The sequence below is a fragment of the Ranitomeya imitator genome, chromosome 2, assembly GCF_032444005.1.
Source record: "Ranitomeya imitator isolate aRanImi1 chromosome 2, aRanImi1.pri, whole genome shotgun sequence".
Taxonomy (NCBI): Eukaryota; Metazoa; Chordata; class Amphibia; order Anura; family Dendrobatidae; genus Ranitomeya; species Ranitomeya imitator.
Window position 1 is genome coordinate 606,926,032 of NC_091283.1, and position 23,221 is coordinate 606,949,252.

Consider the following 23,221-nt stretch of genomic DNA (forward strand, 5'->3'; position numbering starts at 1 on the left):
CATAATAGAAATAGAGTCACCTAAAGGTAATTTAACCATATTAAGTAACATTTTATAATTTCCCTAGTGTTTCATACCACACATATATATCTCTACCTGTGCATCAAACGTTTAGAAGAAAATTACTATATATAAAGTTACAAACACAAAGCAAAAGTATACCAAGTTATGAAGGTGCAGTTGAAGAGCAGCAAGATGAAATGGTCTTCTAAAATGTAGAAAGATTCTGAAAATTTGAATAAATGTCCTAAGGTTTGCTACAATTTGTCTCTTTGACATTATAATGCGCTGCTAAACACTTCTGATATCTGCAAGTTATTCTTCTCATCAGGGTCCAAATCTGGAGCAGCAATAACCTGCAAGGAGGGTTCCATAGCAGGAGAGCAAGATCCTTCTATATTCAAGGTCCATGTTTTACTCTCATCCTCAGATAAGCTCTGTTTGTAAGGCTCAACATAAATTCTGCGCACATTTGTTTTTGCTTCACTGTACATGGATTTGTCATCTTCTGGCAGGCTTGCAGTATGAGGTAAAAAAGTGCTTCTAGGGCTATCCACCGCTAGTGAGATATTTTGACCAGTAGTAGGATCTTCATTCAAATCTACAGCTCTCGACTTGTGCTGTGTGTAAATGCCTTCAGAGAGCGACAATGACTGAGATTCACTATGCACCCGAAGCCAGCGGTGATGACGACTAAAATAGTTGCAATGCTGATGTTTCCCAGACCTCTTTTTCCCTAAAAGGCTTAAGTGCTGTTTTGAGTTGGATGTTTTCTCTGTGGTTTTTGATGGGAAACCCACTACTGAGAGGTTTTCCATGTATTTGGTGCAGAACTCGGTGTTGGGATCTAAAGCACTGCATTCTTCCTTCAAAGTCAGACAAGGTTTCATATCATGAACTTGGAGAACATCAGGTGCACTTTCACTGAGGCCAGACACTGCTTGCTGAGAAATGTCATGCGAAGAGGAGTATACCAAGTCTAGCTCGCGAGGACTTAGTGCATCACTGGAATCATAATCACTGTCTGTAGGGAGGAACACCTCAGAGCATCCTTCTTCATCAGAGCATGTCTGAGAATCTAGAAAAAGTAGAGGGTAAACATTGTCAATCTTTCAATGATACTGTGATAGAATAAACATATTTCAATTGTACGTTAATAATATTTGTAACTTTCAACAGTATATTAAGTTAGGCTACAACTAATCACTAAGTCTTCCAAAATTAATTTTCCTTGTTGTAGTTAAACAGTGTTGCAAAAAAAAAAAAAACAGGGATAGATTGGAGAAATGAGAACCTACCAAAACCTTCCTACTTTTGTCACAATATGATTCTTGAAATGACATTTTATTCTGCTGCTCGCTACTCCTACAAATGCATCTGAGATGACATCTAAGGCCGGGATCACACTTGCAAGAAAGTAACACGAGTCTCGTATCTCAATACGCGGCACTGCCGCCGGCACTCAGGACCGGAGTGTGCAGTTGCATGTATTTCTATGTAGCTGAACGCTCCGGTCTGAGTGCCGGCGGCAGTGCCGGGTATTGAGATGCGAGACACGTACAAGTTTCTCGCAAGTGTGATCCTAGCCAAACTCTGAAAGCTCTCCTGTCTGTGTAATGAGTGCCTCACAACCTCTCCCATCTGCCCGTCTATACTTGATTGATAGTGTTAGTGGGCCCAAAGTCAGGTGCTGCAGCCAATGTTCAATAGCAAACAAAAGTAGTTGTGGAACACACTACAGAGACCAGAGGAAGGTTAATATCGACTGAGCTGCTCTGGCAAAAGTGATGGGTTTCAGACAATGTCTTTCTGCAACAAAAATTAATTTCAATATTTGATCCTTTTGTTCTCAGGGGTGAAAAGCCACCACCAGAGATCTTATTCAGAATAAATGGACACTGCACAGATCCACTTCTCTGTGTTATATGTTAAGGGTATCTGCTCTTATTTTTTACATGTGGACACTGCACAGTAAAACGTTTCTTGTCATGTTTGCTGGGTATAATTCTTACAGTATCTGATCATATACTGCATATGGAAACTGCACAGTACCACATTTTATGTGCTAGAGTGAGCGTGCTCTGAAAATGTTCTGTTTTATGGTAAGCAGAAACAAAGCTGTTTCTGTCGCTTTGTCTGTTCCTTCTGCATCATTTACACGGGGCTGAGCAGCAATATCAGATATAGCCTAGTCCTAGAATTGCTGTTGTTACTTTAAAAAAAAGTATTTTTTAAAGGAGTTGTCCACTTCTTCACAAGCACTGCTTAATCAATTAAGTGCCTCACAGAAACTAAAGACAATATATATACCGTATATACTAGAGTATAAGCCGACCCGAGTATAAGCCGACCCCCCTAATTTTGCAACAAAAAACTGGGAAAACTAATTGACTCGAGTATAAGCCTAGGGTGGAAAATGCAGCAGCTACGGGTAAATGTTAATAATAAAAATAGATACCAATAAAAGTAAAATTAATTGAGACATCAGTAGGTTAACTGTTTTTGAATATCCATATTGAATCAAGAGCCCCATATAACGCTCCATACAGTTCTTTATGGCCTCATAAGATGCCCCAAACAAAATAGGCCCCATATAATGCTCCATACAGTTTATTATGGCCCATAAGATACTCCATATACAAATATGCCCCATATAATGCTCCAAGCAGTTCTTTATGGCCCCATAAGATGGTCCATACAAAATACGCCCCATATAATGCTCCATACAGTTCATTATGGCCCATAAGATGCTCCATATACAAATATGCCCCATATAATGCTCCATGCAGTTCTTTATGGCCCCATAAGATGCTCCATACAAAATAAGCCCCATATAATTCTCCATACAGTTCATTATGGCCCCATAAGATGCTCCATACAAAATAAGCCCCATATAATTCTCCATGCAGTTCTTTATGGCCCCATAAGATGCTCCATACAAAATATGCCCCATATAATGCTCCATGCAGTTCCTTATGACCTCATAAGATGCCGCATATAATGCTGCATTCAGTTCTTTATGGCCCCATAGATGCCCCATATAATGCTCCATGCAGTTCTTTATGGCCCCATAGATGCCCCATATAATGCTCCATGCAGTTATGGCCCCATAGATGCCCCATATAATGCTCCATGCAGTTTTGGCCCCATAGATGCCCCATATAATGCTCCATGCAGTTATGGCCCCATAGATGCCCCATATAATGCTCTATGCAGCTATGGCCCCATAGATGCCCCATATAATGCTCCATGCAGTTACTGCCCCATATAATGCTCCATGCAGTTATGGCCCCATAGATGCCCCATATAATGCTCCATGCAGTTACGCCCCCATATAATGCTCCATGCAGTTATGGCCCCATAGATGCCCCATATAATGCTCCATGCAGTTCTTGCCATGCATTGGGCCACATGTAATGCTGTTGCTCCTGCTGCTGCATTAAAAAAAATAACATACTCCGCTCTCGTCGCTGCTCCTCAGCGTCCTGTCTCTCCGCACTGACTGTTCAGGCAGAGGGCGGCGCGCACACTAATACATCATCGCCCCCTCTGACCTGAACAGTCACAGCAAGAGGACACGGAAGACGAGGCAGCGGTGGAATGCGGAAAGGTGAATATGAAATACTTACCTTCTCCCGGCGCTCCTGACGCGGTCCCTGCATATCCCACATCTCCGGGAGCAGCAGCTTCTTCCTGTAAAGAGCGGTCATGTGGCACCGCTCATTACAGTAATGAATATGCAGCTCCACCCCTATGGGAGTGGAATCCATATTCATAACTTTAATGAGCGGTACCGGTGACCGCTGAACAGGGGAAGAATCTGCAGGCGCCCGAAGACATGCAGGGACCACGTCAGGAGCGCTGGGAGCAGGTGAGTATTTGACAGGCGTCACCCGCCGACCCCCCCCCCGCCTTCCATGACTCAAGTATAAGCTGAGAGGGGCACTTTCAGCCCATTTTTGGGGGATGAAAAATCTCGGCTTATACTCGAGTATATGCGGTACTTACCTCCTACAGCGGCGTCATACCAGCGAGGTTGGCTCTGCTGTTTCCGGTAAGTTGTGTGTTTCATTGTTGTGCTACTTGATCGGCTGCAGCCAACTAAATAGCAAAGACTGCAGCCAGTCAACAGCTAATGATTGTCATGTTACATATGAAAACAATGTCACGCAAGTGCCTGAGAACCAGCATTGACTTCTTTGGAATTGCACTACTTAGTATAAGATTTTTTTAGATTACTCAGGGAAATTGGGCATTTATAAAGGGATAGTGCAAGTTGCGGATTACCCCTTTCAGGCCACGTCCACACATTATTTGGTCAGTATTTTACATCAGTGTTGGTGATAAACACATAAGTGGGACGTGTTTCTATTATACTTTTCCTGTGATTCTTCCTCTCCTGGTTTTGGCTTACAGATACTGAGGTAAAATACTGACCAAATCCTGAATGTGTGAACGTGGCCCCAATCTCATGTACCAACAGGTCAATATTTATTAGTTATAAGAGTATGGTATAAGCATCTGATCAAAAGATATATATTTACATGACAAAAAAAGCACGCAACCAAAAGGGAAAAGAAAACAGCAAAGTAAACTTCCCGGAACAACTGTCTATATTTCTGATGGATCATGCAGAAGAGCAGGCAGCAGAGGAGGTACTTAGCTTGGAATATACACATTCCTATACAGCATGTTTAAATTTGTAGCCCCTTGCTAAGTGATCCATTGAGAACATTCCTATTAAGACATCCTAAATCAGGAAGAACCCTTATTTATTTTTTTGGCTTCATTTACTTCCTGTGTTTGTACTTTGCAAACCTCCCTTTAGTATCTGTGGAACAGTGGGGGCAGTATTGGTTTCATCAGTAGCACTCAGCAGCACCAACCCTGGGGAGACGTTCTTTTCAAACCTTCATTTAATTGCCAACACCACAAATCTCTACCTCAGTAATCAGGCATAGGTCCCTTGTTTTGTCCTCTCTCGCTGGCTTTTGAAAGAGATTTGCACCCTTTCAATGCTGGAGGAGACTGGGACGCTCGTTTTTTTTTTTTTTTTTTTTCTTTATAAGGGTGTTTATGTCACGGACAATCTGCCACACTGGTGTTACTTGCACATTGCTAGTATATTAGAGTTTCCTACCTTCTGTCTCCTGTCTAGTCTTAGTTATGTCTGCAAAGGATTCTGCTTTGTTTGATGAAGCTAATCTTTTCATGCCAGGGTTATGATGAAGAGAGAACGGTATTCAGGATTATGCCACTTTCTTTAAATAGAGAAGGTGCCTGGAGCCACGTGCCTTCATATGACTGACATTTTAGGGCCAAGAACGTACGCACTGTATTATTTCAAACCCAATTCAGACATATGTTTTTTACTAAGATTATACTTCAGAACAAATAAAATGTGCTCTTGTTACCATATATGATCTCTGCAAGTTACATGTTACTCTGCTTGACGTCAGACTTCTCAGCGGAGGGCAGCGATCGCTGCTGAAACCTCCAAAATGATACATTTTACAGTCCCTATCCATTTATCATTAATCCTAAGAATAACAACCCTGTATGAGGACTTTTAACGGGAGAAAGAAATACACATAAAATGGGAAAAAGAGGAATAGAAATAAATAAATATTTCTCAGCAATGTGAATAACGACCATGCTTGATATCAGCAACATCACAAGGAGTGATATAGCAGCCTAGTTGTAACATTCTTTTTTGCAGAACTGAGATCTGGAATCAAAGGGATTCTGTCAGGACAGAATGACTGTTCAAACCAAGCACTGTAGCTCAACACACCCTTGGTGCACTGTAGCAGTTACATGCACCTTCCCACCTGCTTGTTTTCACTCTATCTCCACCCACATTTTCTTTTTTTTGACAGCTTTAGCTTTATAGAGCCAGATGAGGGTGGAATTAAAGGGAACCTGTCACAGTAACCCACAGACAGATAGTATTCTGCTACAGATGCATCTGGATAAGTTGGAAATTTGGGCCGAGAGGTGGCAGTTGGGGTTTCACAATGATAAATGTAAGGTTATATACATGGGAAGAAAAAATAGGAATATACTCACCCTCGGACGCGCCCTGCTTCTTTCCGGCAGCCTTCCTTCCTAAGAATCAGCGCTTGAAGGACCTTCGGTGACTTCGCGGCTTGTGATTGGTCGCGCGAGCAGTCACATGGGCGGTTGCGCGAGCAATCACAAGCCGCGACGTCATCTAAGGCCCTTCACGCGCTGATTCTAAGGAAGGAAGGCTGCCGGTTAATACCAGGGCGCGTCAGAGGGTGAGTATAGCAATATTTTTTATTTTAATTCTTTATTTTACACTTAAATATGGATCCCAGGGCCTGAAGGAGAGTTTCCTCTCCTTCAGACACTGGGAACCATTGGAAACCCAATGCACTGCATTGGGTTTCGTGTTTTGGCCGACCCCGACCCCGGCTTATTTATAGGATCGGCCGATTTCACTCGACCCGACTTTTGAAAATGTCGGGTTTCATGAAACCCGACCCGATCCTATAAAAGTAAAAGTCGCTCAACCCTAGTGATCGCCGATAGCTGCTACTGCACAGGCTTGGTGATGCCATCTTGGAGTAGGAAATTTTTTTTCTTCTCTAGCAAGATGGGGATGCCGGCACATGAGCAGTAACAGCTATCAGATTACCTCTTTATCCACTGATAACTGCTACTTTGCAGGCATGGCGGGCGCCTTACTGCAGAAGGTTTTTTTTTCAGTTTGTATATTTAGTATTCATTATGTAAACTAGGGAGCAGGTCAGTGAGGGATTAGTGACCTATCATAAGCCAGACAGATGAATAAGCAGAGCACCATATGAAGAACCCCACAGGCCGCTCTTGGGCACGAGCATATCCTTTTCTCAAAACTGAAAATAAAGATTAAACAACAAAAAGATGGATTTCATCAAACAAGGTATCATTGTAATCAGTATAACGGTGCCAACCTGACTCTGTAGGTTTCTGTGCACAATCCTGCTGATAGGTTCCCTTTAAATGGAAAACAAGGATGTACCAAGTGCTAGCACTTGGTCTAAACAGTCATTCTGTGCAGATAGATTTCATATGAAGGGAGTCTGTCAACACAAGATGACTGTCAACACACCTTTAGCACGGCCTAAGGGTATGTGCAGATGTATAGTAATTGGCAGAGCTTTGGATGCAGCACATGTCTACTGCGTCCAAAGCGCTGCTGGCTTTTGAACCCAGGTGATTCCGCAAGTGTTCATCGAATACATTGTAAGGGTGACATTTATCTTGACATTGACATGCTGCTGTCTGGAACGACATGTGGCATGTCCGTCTCCGCAGGGAAGCCAGAGGCGTCCATGGACTCTCAGTGGAGATGGGATTTCAAGAAATCCCATCCACTATGCTGTATTATCTGGATGCTGCGGTTTGGACGCTGTGGATGTACGCAGCATCCAACCCTCAGCGTTTACTGACCATTGGAACATGCCCTAACAGTTAAGTGCATCTTCCCTCCTACTTATTTGCCATTTATCTGATTCCACCTCTTCATTGATTGACAATTGTGTCTTTATAGGAGAAATATGAAAAACAGATAGGTGGAAAGCTGCATTGAACTGAGTGGCCACTGCAGGGGTGCAATGAGTTCCTGTGCTTGGTTTGGACAGCCAAGTTGTGCTGACAGATTCCCTTTAACTACTCAGCCATGTGAACCTTACCCCTGTGTTGCACAGAGTATTATGTAACAGACACACTTCATGCTTGAAGCTCGCGGCTGTTGGATTTTATGCAGGTTTAGAAAGTGCTCCAAAATTATAACAGTTGATGTCCTTAAATGCTGTAACACAAATATTTTAGAAATTGATTTCTTTCAGTGCAAAAATTATATGTGGTGACCCAGCCCATAGTGTGTCCTTCCCTTTAAGTAATCCTGGATTGTGAGTCACTTCTGTACACTACAGCTCACTCTCTAACTGCCCCTCTACATTATCCCCTGCATTTGTGAGCTGTAATTTTCCATTTCTAGTCACCTCCATTTTAGATGCAATGCATTTCTCATTTGCTGTGTTCTGGCACCATCTAATGTACAATGACTCATAATTATTGTTTTGTAATCAACCGAGATGTGAATTCGGCGTCCTATTGGCCGGCTGATAGTCACATGGTCAACAGGAAGAGCTGTTTTCCAGGCAAGCCTAGAATGTTCTTTAGGCTGATGGATGCCTTCAGGGAGAGCAGAACACATGTGGAGGCTGTTTTTACCTCAAGATCTCCTGCAGGCCTAAGAGCCTGGGTTCCCTCTCTAACCTCTACAGACATCATTCTAAAGTCTTTCTGACTGGAATCACCTCAGTTTTTTTTACATTCACCTCTAAGCACTTGTGCACGTGCCATGACACACTGTGGAGTTAACCCCGAATACAAGTCTGTAACCTCTAATTGCTGCATCTACCTCCTTCTGTAAACTACCAAAAGACACTGTCCAGTGCTCTTAACCCCTTAGTGACAGAGCCAATTTGGTACTTAATGACCAGGCCAATTTTTGCAATTCTGACCACTGTCACTTTATGAGGTTATAACTCTGGAACGCTTCAACGGATCCCGCTTGAGATTGTTTTTTCATGACATATTGTACTTCATGTTAGTGGTAACATTTCTTCGATATTACTTGCGATTATTTATGAAAAAAACGGAAATATGGCGAAAATTTTTAAAATTTTGCAATTTTCAAACTTTGTATTTTTATGCCCTTAAATCAGAGAGATATGTCACGAAAAATAGTTAATAAATAACATTTCCCACATGTCTACTTTACATCAGCACAATTTTGGAAACAAAATTTTTTTTTGTTAGGGAGTTATAAGGGTTAAAAGTTGACCAGCAATTTCTCATTTTTACAACACCATTTTTTTTTAGGGACCACATCACATTTGAAGTCATTTTGAGGGGTCTATATGATAGAAAATAATGAAGTGTGACACCATTCTAAAAACTACACCCCTCAAGGTTCTCAAAACCACATTCTAGAAGTTTATTAACCCTTTACGTGCTTCACAGGAACTGAAACAATGTGGAAGGAAAAAATGAACATTTAACTTTTTTTTGCAAACATCTTAATTCAGAACCATTTTTTTTATTTTCACAAGTGTAAAAACAGAAATGTAACCATAAATTTTGTTACGCAATTTCTCCTGAATACGCCAATACCCCATATGTGGGGGTAAACCACTGTTAGGGCGCACCGCAGAACTTAGAATTGAAGGAGCGCCGTTTGACTTTTTCAATGCAGAATTGGCTGGAATTGAGATCGGACGCCATGTCACGTTTAGAGAGCCCCTGATGTGCCTAAACAGTGTAAACTCCCCACAAGAGACACCATTTTGGAAACTAGACCCCTTAAGGAACTTATCTAGATGTGTGGTGAGCACTTTGAACCCCCAAGTGCTTCACAGAAGTTTATAACGTAGAGCCGTGAAAATAAAAAATCGCTTTTGTTTACACAAAAATGATCTTTTCGCCCACAAATTCTTATTTTCACAAGGGTAACAGGAGAAATTAGACCACAAAAGTTGTTGTGCGATTTCTCCTGAATACGTCGATACCCCATATGTGAGGGTAAACCACTGTTTGGGCGCACCGCAGAGCTTGGAAGTGAAGGAGCGCCGTTTTACTTTTTCAATGTTGAATTGGCTGGAATTGAGATTGAACGCCATGTCGCGTTTGGAGAGCCCCTGATGTGCCTAAACAGTGGAAACCCCCCACAAGTGACACCGTTTTGGAAACTAGACCCCTTAAGGAACTTATCTAGATGTGTGGCGAGCACTTTGAACTCCCATGTGCTTCACAGAAGTTTATAACGTAGAGCCGTGAAAAAAAAAAATCGCATTTTTTCTACAAAAATGATCTTTTTGCCCACAAATTTTTTTTTTCACAAGGGTAACAGGAGAAATTAGACCACAAAAGTTGTTGTGCAATTTCTCCTGAGTACGCTGATACCCAATATGTGGGGGTAAACAACTGTTAGGGCGCACCGCAGAGCTTGGAAGAGAAGGAGTGCCGTTTTACTTTTTCAATGTAGAATTGGCTGGAATTGAGATTGGACGCCATGTCGCGTTTGGAGAGCCCCTGATGTGCCTAAACAGTGGAAACCCCCCACAAGTGACACCATTTTGGAAACTAGACCCCTTAAGGAACTTATCTAGATGTGTGGCGAGCACTTTGAACCCCCATGTGCTTCACAGAAGTTTATAACGTAGAGCCGTGAAAAAAAAAATTGCATTTTTTCTACAAAAATGATCTTTTGCCCACAAATTTTTATTTTCACAAGGGTAACAGGAGAAATTAGACCACCAAAGTTGTTGTGCAATTTCTCCTGAGTACGTCGATACCCAATATGTGGGGGTAAACCACTGTTTGGGCGCACCGCAGAGCTTGGAAGAGAATGAGTGCCGTTTTACTTTTTCAATGTAGAATTGGCTGGAATTGAGATCGGACGCCATGTCGCGTTTGGAGAGCCCCTGATGTGCCTAAACAGTAGAAATCCCCCACAAGTGACCCCATTTTGGAAACTAGACCCCCCATGGAACTTAGCTAGATGTGTGGTGAGAACCTTGAATGCCCAAGTGCTTTACAGAAGTTTATAATGCAGAGCCGTGAAAATAAAAAAATATTTTTTTTTTCCACAAAAAAGATTTTTTAGCCCCCAAGTTTTTATTTTCACAAGGGTAACAAGAGAAATTGGACCCCAAAAGTTGTTGTCCAATTTGTCCTGAGTATGCTGGTACCCCATATGTGGGGGTAAACCACTGTTTGGGCGCACGGCAAAGCTCGGAAGGAAGGAGCACCGTTTTGGAATGCAGACTTTGATAGAATGGTTTGCGGGTATTATGTTGCGTTTGCAGAGCCCCTGATGTACCTAACCAGTAGAAACCCTCCACAAGTGACCCCATTTTGGAAATTAGACCCCCCAAGGAACTTATCTAGATGTGTGGTGAGAACTTTGAATGCCCAAGTGCTTCACAGAAGTTTAGAATGCAGAGTCGTGAAAATAAAAAATATTTTTTTTTCCACAAAAAAGATATTGTAGCCCCCAAGTTTTTATTTTCACAAGGGTAACAGGAGAAATTGGACTGCAATAGTTGTTGTCCAATTTATCCCGAGTACGCTGATGTGCCATATGTGGGGGTAAACCACTGTTTGGGCGCACGGCAGAGCTCGGAAGGGAAGGAGCGCCTTTTTGGAATGCAGACTTTGATAGAATGGTCTGTGGGCATTATGTTGCGATTGCAGAGCCCCTGATGTACCTAAACTGTAGTAACCCCCCACAAGTGACCCCATTTTGGAAACTAGACCCCCCAAGGAACTTATCTAGATGTGTGGTGAGAATTTTGAATGCCCAAGTGCTTCACAGAAGTTTAGAATGCAGAGTCGTGAAAATAAAAAATATTTTTTTTTTCACAAAAAAGATTTTGTAGCCCCCAAGTTTTTATTTTCACAAGGGTAGCAAGAGAAATTGGACCCCAGAAGTTGTTGTCCAATTTATCCCGAGTACGCTGATGCGCCATATGTGGGGGTAACCCACTGTTTGGGCGCACGGCAGAGCTCAGAAGGGAGGGAGCACCATTTGACTTTTTGAGCGCAAAATTGGCTGTCGTGTTTGGAGACCCCCTGATGTACCTAAACAGTGGAAACCCCCCAATTCTAGCTCCAACCCTAACCCCAACACACCCCTAACCCTAATCCCAACCTGATCCATAATCCTAATCACTAACCCTAACCATAATCACAACCCTTACCCCAAAACAACCCTAATGTCAACCCTAACCATAACCCTAATCAAAACCCTAAATCCAACACACCCCTAATCCTAATCTCAACCCTAACCTCAAACCTAACCCTAATCCCAATACACCCCTAATCACAACCCTAACCTTAACCCTAATCCCAAACCTAACCCTAATCCCAAGCGTAACCCTAATGCCAACCCTAACCCTAATACCAACCCTAATCCAAACCCTAACCCTAATCCCAGCTCTAACCCTAACTTTAGCCCCAACCCTAGCCCTAACTTTAGCCCCAACCCTAACCCCAGCCCTAAGGCTACTTTCACACTTGCGTCGTTTGGCATTCCGTCACAATCCGTCGTTTTGGACAAGAAACGGATCCTGCAAATGTGCCCGCAGGATGCGTTTTTTGCCCATAGACTTGTATTGCCGACGGATCGTGACGGATGGCCACACGTCGCGTCCGTCGTGCACTGGATCAGTTGTGTTTTGGCGGAGCGTCGGCACAAAAAAACGTTCAATGAAACGTACGTTTTTGTACGTCGCATCCGCCATTTCTGACCGCGCATGCGTGGCCGTAACTCCGCCCCCTCCTCCCCAGGACATAGATTGGGCAGCGGATGCGTTGAAAAACTACAGCTGCTGCCCACGTTGTGCACAATTTTCACAACGTGCGTCGGTATGTCGGGCCGACGCATTGCGACGGCCCCGTACCGACGTAAGTGTGAAAGAAGCCTAACCCTAAATTTAGCCCCAACCCTAACCCTAAATTTAGCCCCAACCCTAACCCTAAATTTAGCCCCAACCCTAGCCCTAACCCTAGCCCTAACCCTACCCCTAACCCTACCCCTAGCCCTAACCCTAGCCCTACCCCTAACCCTAACCCTACCCCTACCCCTACCCCTAACCCTACCCCTAACCCTACCCCTAACCCTACCCCTAACCCTACCCCTAACCCTACCCCTAACCCTAACCCTACCCCTAACCCTAACCCTAACCCTACCCCTAACCCTAATTTTAGCCCCAACTGCTGTTCTCCTGCCGGCCGGCAGATGGAGACAGATGGCGGGCGCACTGGGCATGTCTTCTGCCGGCGGGCAGGAGGAGCAGCAAGAGGATCCAGGGACCTAGGTGAGTATGCTAGGGTCCCCGAATCCCCCAATTTCTATGTCCTCTGATGTGCGATCACATCAGAGGACAGAGAATTACACTTTACTTTTTTTTTTTTTTTGCGGTCGCCGGTAAACAGTTAATTACCGGCGATCGCAAAACAGGGGTCGGTAATACCGACCCCGATCATGCTCTTTGGGGTCTCGGCTACCCCCGGCAGCCGAGACCCCAAAGATTCTCCCGGTGCCGGCCGGCGGGCGCACTGCGCATGCGCCCGCCATTTTGAAGATGGCGGCGCCCACCGGGAGACACGAGGAGCATCGGGGGAGCTAGGTGAGTATTGGGGGGCCACCTGGGACCCCTTTTCTCTGTCCTCCGATGTGCGATCACATCGGAGGACAGAGAAATTAAAAAGAGATCGCGTTTTTTTTTGTTTTTTTTTGCGATCGCCGGTAAACGGTTAATGCGGGGTTGGTTAAAAAACCCCCGAATCATGTTCTCTGGGGTCTCGGCTACCCTCGGCAGCCGAGACCCCGGAGAAAATCGGCCTCTGGGGGGCGCTATGGACTTTTTCCACAGCGCCGTTAATTAACGGCGCTGTGGTTTAAGTACCCTTAGCGGCCGCCGTTAAAAGGCGTATCGGCGGTCGCTAAGGGGTTAAAGCTCCAGACCCCAATCACATCTCAGCATCTGAGTGTGAACTGTATCATGGACTATCCATGAGAGACTGTTCCTTATTTGTTCCAAGTTACAATTCCCGGTCCTGCTGAAGTAAAAGCAGCTGAGACCGGTGTGTGTCATAATTTCTTAGGCTGCGGACACCATGTGGGGGTGGATAGCAGGGAACGTTCGGCCTGGTCATTATATATACAAGAGAAAAAAATATATACATTTGATATCACTGTAATTGTACTGTAGAGTTGCCATAGAATAAAGCCATTGATACTGCACAGTCTATGCCGTAAAAAAATAAACCACGCTGTTTTGCTGTTTTATTGCCTCTCAAAACATGGAATGATAAAAAATAGGTAAAATTTCATATGTACGAAAAATGGTACCAGCTCAACCTCAAAAAATGCCTTCATACAAATGTGTTCATGGAAAAATAAAAAATTAACTATTGAAAAATGGTGTTTTATATACCGTATATACTCGAGTATAAGCCGACCCGAGTATAAGCCGACCCCCTAATTTTGCCATAAAAAACTGGGAAAATTTAATGACTCGAGTATAAGCCTAGGGTGGAAAATGCAGCAGCTACCGGTAAATTTCAAAAGTAAAACTAGATACCAATAAAAGTAAAATTAATTGAGACATCAGTAGGTTAAGTGTTTTTGAATATCCATATTGAATCAGGAGCCCCATATAATGCTCCATAAAGTTTGATGGGCCCCATTAGATGCCCCATATTAAAATATGCCCCATATAATCCTGCATAAAGTGCTGCACAAGTGTTATGGCCCCATAAGATGCTCCGTACAGTCACTTGCCCCTTATAATGCTGCACAAATGTTATGGCCCCATAAGATGCTCCGTACAGCCACTTGCCCCATATAGTGATGCACAAGTGTTATGGCCCCATAAGATGCTCCGTACAGTCACTTGCCCCATATAGTGCTGCACAAGTGTTATGGCCCCATAAGATGCTCCGTGCAGTCACTTGCCCCATATAATGCTGCACAATCATTATGGCCCCATAAGATGCTCTGTACAGTCACTTGCCCCATATAGTGCTGCACAAGTGTTATGGCCCCATAAGATGCTCCGTACAGCCACTTGCCCCATATAATGCTGCACAAGTGTTATAGCCCTATAAGATGCTCCGTATAGTCACTTGCCCCATTATAATGCTGCACAAGCGTTATGGCCCCATAAGATGCTCCGTATAGTCACTTGCCCCATATGCTTTTGCTGCGATAAAAAAAAAAAAATCACATACTCACCTCTCTTCGCTCAGGACCCTGGCACTTTCATTATTTACCTGCTCCTCGTGCGGCTCCATCTTCGGCACTGATATTCAGCAGAGGGCGCGCACTGACTACGTCACCGCGCCCTCTGACCTGAGCGTCACAGCCAGAGGACGCTGAAGATGGAGCCGCACTGGAACAAGGAGCGGTAAATATCATGCAGCGCTGCGCTCCACTTCCCCATATACTCACCTACTGCTGGCTCTGTGCCCCTGCTTCTTCCACCGCTGCATCTTCTTCCTGTACTGAGCGGTCACAGTTACCGCTCATTACAGAAATGAATATGCGGCTCCACCTCTATGGGAGGTGGAGCCGCATATTCATTACTGTAATGAGCGGTACCATGTGACCGCTCAGCACAGGAAGAATCTGCAGCACTGGAAGAAGCAGGGACGTCCAGGGACCGCGCCGGGAGTAGGTGAGTATAATTAGAGAGCCCCCGCCCCCCCCTTTCCTGCCGACCCCCAGGTATGACTCGAGTATAAGCCGAGAGGGGGACTTTCAGCCCCAAAAAATGGGCTGAAAATCTCGGCTTATACTCGAGTATATACGGTATATTTTTATAATAAGAGGTAAGCATTGTACAAAAGCAGTAAAACATTAAAAAGCTAAAAGCTCAGGTAGACATCAATTTTTCTTATACCAGTGCTATCCAAGATTGTACTTGTACTTATTATAGTTTATGGGCTAATTCACATGCCCGATTTTGTTCTTCAGATCAAGTGGTCTGCAAAAAAGACTTGTCCAATAATGACTAGAGTGCTGGATGAAACGCAAATCTATGGGTTCGTAAAGATACGGGACATCACCATCCTTATGCTGTCTGTTTAAAACTGACTGTTTGATTAGAAAAACTTGAAAAATCTCTATTAGCTTCTTTTTTTCATCTAAGATAAAATGATGAAACAGATGGTAAAAACTGACACAACTACTAAACTCTGTTGATATTCTAATCAAAAATCCTGGTGAAACTCGGTCTCTTTTTTTGTGTACAAGAAAAATCATTGATGTCTGAATGAGCCCTAAATTTGGTATCACTGTTATCATATCATCTTGCAGAATACATTTAATTTGTGTGAGGACTGGCGGAACCCACCAAGTTAATATGGATATTACAATTGGTGCGTTCGCAGCCTGGGGTCCACTGTGCAGGAGACAACCTGCTGCTAGAAAATGACGGCACTATATGGTGGTATAAGTGAACTCAGTTACTTCACTGAGTCACACAGAAAAGAACATGCTGTGCCCTGTTAGCGTTACAGGGGAACACAGCTAACTGCTGAGCTGATGGCAGTCAGTGGTCACGCACACAGAGAAGCACACAAAAACTCCTCACCGGAGGTGCCGTTATTCTAGGGGCTTATTTCAGCCACGTCCCTGAATACAATCATACAAACTCCTCACCGGAGGTGTCGGTATTCTAGGGGCTTATTTCAGCCGCGTCCCTGAATACAATCATACAAACTCCTCACCAGAGGTGCCGGTATTCTAGGGGCTTATTTCACCCGGGTCCCTGAATACAATCATACAGGCGCGACCACAATTAGCAAGCTCATAACATGAAGTGATACTAGCACATGGCCGTGTGGCCATGCAAACCTTTTATAGTTGCAGCAGCTTCAGGACCTTCCTAGAGGACCAATGGAAGCTGCTACAATACCAGAGCAGCTTCAGGACCTTCCTAGAGGACCAATGGGAGCTGCAGCAGTACCTGAGCATGTGACCTCTGACCTCCAATTTGAGGTCTTACCCTGGGCATGCTCAGAAGGGAAAAAGCAGGACTTAGTTCCAGAGACATCTGCTTGCCGCTGACCAGTACTGGCTACAATGGCTGAACCTGGGAAAGCAGCAGAAACCATCCGCACAGTATCAGGCTGAGCCAGACGCTGGGACTGACGTCTCCAATGAGCAGGCTCCACTGTGGCTGGAGAGGAATAGGAGACCGCAATGGAGATGGCTCGAGATTCCCCCTGTGCAGAGGTGGGAACTCGACCCCTAACAATTTGTTATTAATAAATGCTGTACATGAAAAAAGAAAACAACTGCAGAATTTCTGTCTTCTTCAGTCTCCCTATGTGTACACCATAATAGTTCCACTTTACGTCACATAAAGAAATGAACGACAAAGAAAAATTAGAACTGATGTGAGTGAATACAGTGTTTGTACCCTAGAGCATTGGTGGGCAATTAATGTTTCAAAGTACTTTGAAAAACAGCTCCCAACACAATATGATGTCCCCACATAGTATGATATAACACAGCCTGCAAAATCTCCCTATACAGTAACGTCCCTACACAAACTGACTACACCGTTTTATGTCCTCACACAATCCCCATTCACAATATTCTCTCTGCACACAGCCCCCATTCAAAATGATATCCCACGAAGCTCGGTTACACAGCATTATATCCTCACACAGCCCCTTTACATGGTAATATGTCCCCACACACAGTACTATGTCCTCACATGAACTCATGCAGAATTTCTTTACACAGCTCCAATGGAGAATAATATTCCAACACAGCCCCCTTATACAGTATTATGTTCCCACAAATCCCCCTTACACGGTATTATGTCCCCACACAGCCTCTCACTCAGAATGATGACAACACACAGCCTCCTTGCATAGTATTATGTCCCCCACACAGTCTCCTTATAATGGTATTATGTTCCCCACACAGCCACCTTTCACAGTAGTATATCCCTGACACAGATTCCTGTGTGGAATAATGTCACCACACAGCCCCACATTCAGAATGATGTCCCAACACAGCCCCCTGTTCAGAATGATGCCTCCACAAAGCCCCCTTACACAGTATTATGTCTCAACACTGCACCCTATTCAGAATGATGTTCCCATATAGACCCCTGACACTGTACTAAGTCTCCCCCTTCCATCCCCTGTAGAATGAAAATAAATAATTAAAGTAACACTCACCTAACCCCATTACATCGCAGCTCAGATCTGCACTATAAAATGAGGCGTTGATGACACAATGTAATGGTGTCATCGCACCTGCTGCGCTCTCAGACGCACAGGGTCAGTGATGGAAGATGGAGCTGACGGCTTTTCTAGGATACAGATACCAATGAAAGTGAGACATTGGTGGATGGTGACTGCGTGGTACAGAATTCCACTACATAAAGCTCTTTAGCTATTCCTGGCCATGGACTGCAGTACAACAACCAAAGTGCCGCATGTGGCTTGCGGTCCACGCCTTGCCTTTATCAGGACTAGAATGTATTGGTGGAAAAAAACATAATTTTCATTTTTGTATTAATATTACCAGTGTCATTCACATCTGAAACCAAATTTCAAATGTTCATCACTTTCAGTCCTATTTACTTAGACTAGCTGAGTGTAGGCTGTGCTTTCCAGATGTAAATTTTCAAGTGAAAACATTAACCCCTTCATGACATATGATGTACACATACGTTATAGTTATGACCTGGTGGTTAGGAGCACCCGACCTGATAGTTAAACTCATACAGGGCGAGCTCTGGGATGTGGGAGCTCTGCTGACCGCAAGCCCTAATCCTATCACACACACTAAAAATAGCCGTGGAGCGCTCCTGACGCTCCCTAGGCGCCTCGTCACAGCCTCAGAGCTAGCTAGCCCTAGAGATAGAAAATAAAGCCTACCTTGCCTCAGAGAAATTCCCCAAATCCCCCACATATAATGACTGTGAGAAAAGATGAAAGTCACAAACGCAGAAATGAAATAGGTTTCAGCAAAGAGAGGCCAGACTTACTAAATAGACAGAGGATAGGAAAGGAATCTTTGCGGTCAGCACAAAAACCTACAAAAGACCACGCAGAGTGTGCAAAAAAGACCTCCGCACCCACTCACGGTGCGGGGGGGGGGGCACTCTGCATCCCAGAGCTTCCAGCTAGCAAGACAAAATCAGGATAACCAGCTGGACAAAGAAACAACGAGCAAAAATAACAATAAGGAACTTAGCTTCTGCAAGAGAAGACAGGTCACCAGGCAGATCCAGGAGCGAACTGAACCAATGCTAGAACATTGACAGCTGGCATGGAGTAATGATCTGAGTGGAGTTAAATAGAGAAGCCAACCAAAGGATAAACCACGTCACCTGTGTAAGGAACCTCAGAAGCAGCAGCTTCACTCATAGCCACCAGAGGGAGCCCATGGACAGAACTCGCCGAAGTACCATTCATGACCACAGGAGGGAGTTCGACAACAGAATTCACAACAGTACCCCCCCCTTGAGGAGGGGTCACTGAACCCTCACCAGAGCCCCCAGGCCGATCAGGATGAGCCAAATGAAAGGCACGAACAAGATCGGCAGCATGAACATCAGAGGCAAAAACCCAGGAATTATCTTCTTGACCATAACCCTTCCACTTGACCAGGTACTGGAGTTTCCGTCTCGAAACATGAGAATCCAAAATCTTCTCCACCACATACTCCAACTCCCCCTCGACCAACACCGGGGCAGGAGGATCAACGGAGGGAACTATAGGCGCCACGTATCTCCGCAACAACGACCTATGGAACACATTATGGATGGCAAAAGAAGCTGGAAGGTCCAAACGAAATGACACAGGATTAAGAACCTCAGAAATCTTATATGGTCCAATGAAACAAGGCTTAAACTTAGGAGAGGAAACCTTCATAGGAACGTGACGTGATGACAACCAAACCAAATCCCCAACACGAAGTCGGGGACCAACACAACACCGGCGGTTAGCGAAACGTTGAGCCTTCTCCTGGGACAATGTCAAATTGTCCACCACATGAGTCCAAATCTGCTGCAACCTGTCCACCACCGCATCCACACCAGGACACTCCGAAGGCTCAACCTGCCCTGAAGAGAAACGAGGATGGAAACCAGAATTGCAGAAAAAAGGAGAAACTAAAGTAGCCGAGCTGGCCCGATTATTAAGGGCGAACTCAGCCAAAGGCAAGAAGGACACCCAATCATCCTGATCAGCAGAAAGAAAGCATCTCAGATATGTCTCCAAAGTCTGATTAGTTCGTTCGGTTTGGCCATTAGTCTGAGGATGGAAAGCCGAAGAAAAAGACAAATCAATGCCCATCTTAGCGCAAAAGGACCGCCAAAACCTCGAAACAAACTGGAAACCTCTGTCCGAGACGATGTTCTCCGGAATGCCATGCAAACGAACCACATGCTGGATAAACAATGGCACCAAATCAGAGGAGGAAGGCAGTTTAGATAAGGGTACGAAATGGGCCATCTTAGAGAAGCGATCACAAACCACCCAAATGACCGACATCTTTTGAGAAACAGGGAGATCAGAAATAAAATCCATGGAAATATGCGTCCAGGGCCTTTTCGGAATTGGCAAGGGCAAAAGCAACCCACTGGCATGAGAACAGCAGGGCTTAGCCCGAGCACAAATCCCACAGGACTGCACAAAAGAACGCACATCCCGTGACAAAGAAGGCCACCAAAAATATCTAGCCACCAAATCTCTGGTACCAAAGATTCCAGGATGACCAGCCAATACTGAACAATGAATCTCCGAGATAACTCTACCAGTCCATCTATCAGGGACAAACAGTTTCTCCGTAGGACAACGGTCAGGTCTATCAGACTGAAACTTTTGCAGCACACGCCGAAAATCAGGGGAAATGGCAGACAAAATTACCCCTTCTTTAAGAATACCCGCCGGCTCCGGAACACCCGGAGAGTCAGGCACAAAACTCCTTGACAGGGCATCAGACTTCACATTCTTAGATCCCGGAAGGTATTAAACCACAACATCAAAACGGGAGAAAAAGAGCGACCATCGAGCCTGTCTAGGATTCAACCGTTTGGCAGACTCGAGATAAGTCAAATTCTTGTGATCCGTCAAGACCACCACGCGATGTTTAGCTCCTTCAAGCCAATGTCGCCATTCCTCGAATGCCCACTTCATGGCTAACAACTCCCGATTGCCCACATCATAATTGCGCTCAGCAGGCGAGAATTTTCTAGAAAAGAAGGCACAGGGTTTCATCACCGATTCATCAGAACTTCTTTGCGACAAAACAGCCCCTGCTCCAATTTCAGAAGCATCAACCTCCATCTGAAAAGGGAGCGAAACATCTGGCTGGCACAACACAGGGGCAGAAGCAAAACGACGCTTCAACTCCTGAAAAGCCGCTACAGCCGCAGAGGACCAATTGACCACATCAGCACCTTTCTTGGTCAAATCAGTCAACGGTTTAGCAATACTGGAAAAGTTAGCGATGAAGCGACGATAAAAATTAGCAAAGCCCAGGAACTTCTGCAAGCTCTTCACAGATGTCGGCTGAGTCCAATCGTAAATGGCCTGAAGTTTAAGAGGGCCCATCTCGATAGTAGAAGGGAAAAAAATGAAACCCAAAAATGAAACCTTCTGAACTCCAAAGAGACACTTTGACCCCTTCACAAACAAGGAATTTGCACGAAGGACCTGGAACACCATTCTGACCTGCTTCACATGGGACTCCCAATCATCCGAAAAGACCAAAATGTCATCCAAATATACAATCATAAATCTATCCAGGTACTCTCGGAAGATGTCATGCATAAAGGACTGAAACACAGATGGAGCATTAGAAAGCCCGAATGGCATAACCAGGTACTCAAAATGGCCCTCGGGCATATTAAATGCTGTTTTCCATTCATCACCCTGTTTAATTCGCACAAGATTATACGCCCCTCGAAGATCTATCTTGGTGAACCAACTAGCCCCCTTAATCCGAGCAAATAAATCAGACAGCAGCGGCAAAGGATACTGAAATTTGACTGTGATCTTATTAAGAAGGCGGTAATCAATACAAGGTCTCAAAGAACCATCCTTCTTGGCCACAAAAAAGAACCCTGCTCCCAATGGTGACGACGACGGACGAATATGACCCTTCTCCAAGGATTCCTTTATATAACTCCGCATAGCGGCGTGCTCTGGCACAGATAAATTAAACAGACGGCCCTTAGGAAACTTACTACCAGGAATCAAAGTAATAGCACAGTCGCAATCTCTATGAGGATGTAGGGCACCAGATTTGGGCTCTTCAAATACATCCCGGTAATCTGATAAAAACTCAGGGACTTCAGAAGGAGTGGAAGGCGAAATTGACAGCAATGGAACATCACCATATACCCCCTGACAACCCCAGCTGGACACAGACATAGATTTCCAATCCAACACTGGATTATGGACCTGTAGCCATGGCAACCCCAAAACGACCGCATCATGCAGATTATGCAACACCAAAAAGCGAATATCCTCCTGATGTGCAGGAGCCATGCACATGGTCAATTGAGTCCAGTACTGAGGCTTATTCTTGGCCAAAGGCGTAGCATCAATTCCTCTCAATGGAATAGGATACTGCAAGGGCTCCAAGAAAAAACCACAGCGCCTGGCAAACTCCAAGTCCATCAAATTCAGGGCAGCGCCTGAATCCACAAATGCCATTACAGAATAGGACGACAGAGAGCAAGTCAGAGTAACAGACAAAAGAAATTTAGACTGTACCGTACCAATGGTGGCAGACCTAGTGAACCGCTTAGTGCACTTAGGACAATCGGAGTGGATTCACCACAGTAAAAACACAGCTTCGCGCTCACGCATGCACCGATCGATCTGAATGGCCAAGGACATAGACTCATTCAGAGCAGCAGGCGTGGGAAATCCTACCATGACATCCTTAAGGGCTTCAGAAAGACCCTTTCTGAAAATTGCCATCAGGGCACATTCATTCCACTGAGTAAGCACAGACCACTTTCTAAACTTCTGACAGTACACCTCCGCTTCATCTTGACCCTGACACAAAGCCAGCAAGATTTTCTCTGCCTGATCCACTGAATTTGGTTCATCATAAAGCAATCAAAGCGCCAGAAAAAAACGCATCTACATCTTGCAATGCAGGATCTCCTGGCGCAAGGGAAAATGCTCAGTCTTGAGGGTCACCACGCAACAAAGAAATTATGATTTTTACTTGTTGAACGAGGTCACCAGAGGAGCGGGGTTTCAAAGCTAGAAACAGTTTACAATTATTTTTGAAATTCAAGAATCTAGATCTATCCCCAGAAAATAAATCAGGAATAGGAATTCTATGCTCTAACATAGGATTCTGAACCACAAAATCTTGAATGTTTTGTACCCTTGCAGTGAGATGATCCACACAAGAGGATAGACCCTGAATGTCCATCTCTACACCTGTGTCCTGAACCACCCAAAGGTCTAGGGGAAAAGAAAGACAAAACACAGTGCAAAGAAAAAAAAATGGTCTCAGAAGTCCTCTTATCCCTCTATTGAGATGCATTAATACTTTGGGCCAGCTGTACTGTTATGACCTGGTGGTTAGGAGCACCCGACCTGATAGTTAAACTCATACAGGACGAGCTCTGGGATGTGGGAG

The 23,221-nt window shown here is 44.5% G+C and overlaps 1 protein-coding gene across 1 annotated transcript in view; it reads right to left on the reverse strand.

The window, feature by feature from the left end:
* Window positions 1–278: 278 nt before the first annotated feature.
* ANKFN1 (ankyrin repeat and fibronectin type III domain containing 1) overlaps window positions 279–23,221 on the reverse strand; it is a 935,619-nt gene continuing 912,676 nt past the window's right edge. Inside the window, exon 17 of the mRNA XM_069752446.1 lies at window positions 279–1,078. Within this exon, the coding sequence (XP_069608547.1) occupies window positions 279–1,078 (800 nt within the window). The remainder of the gene's footprint in view (window positions 1,079–23,221) is intronic.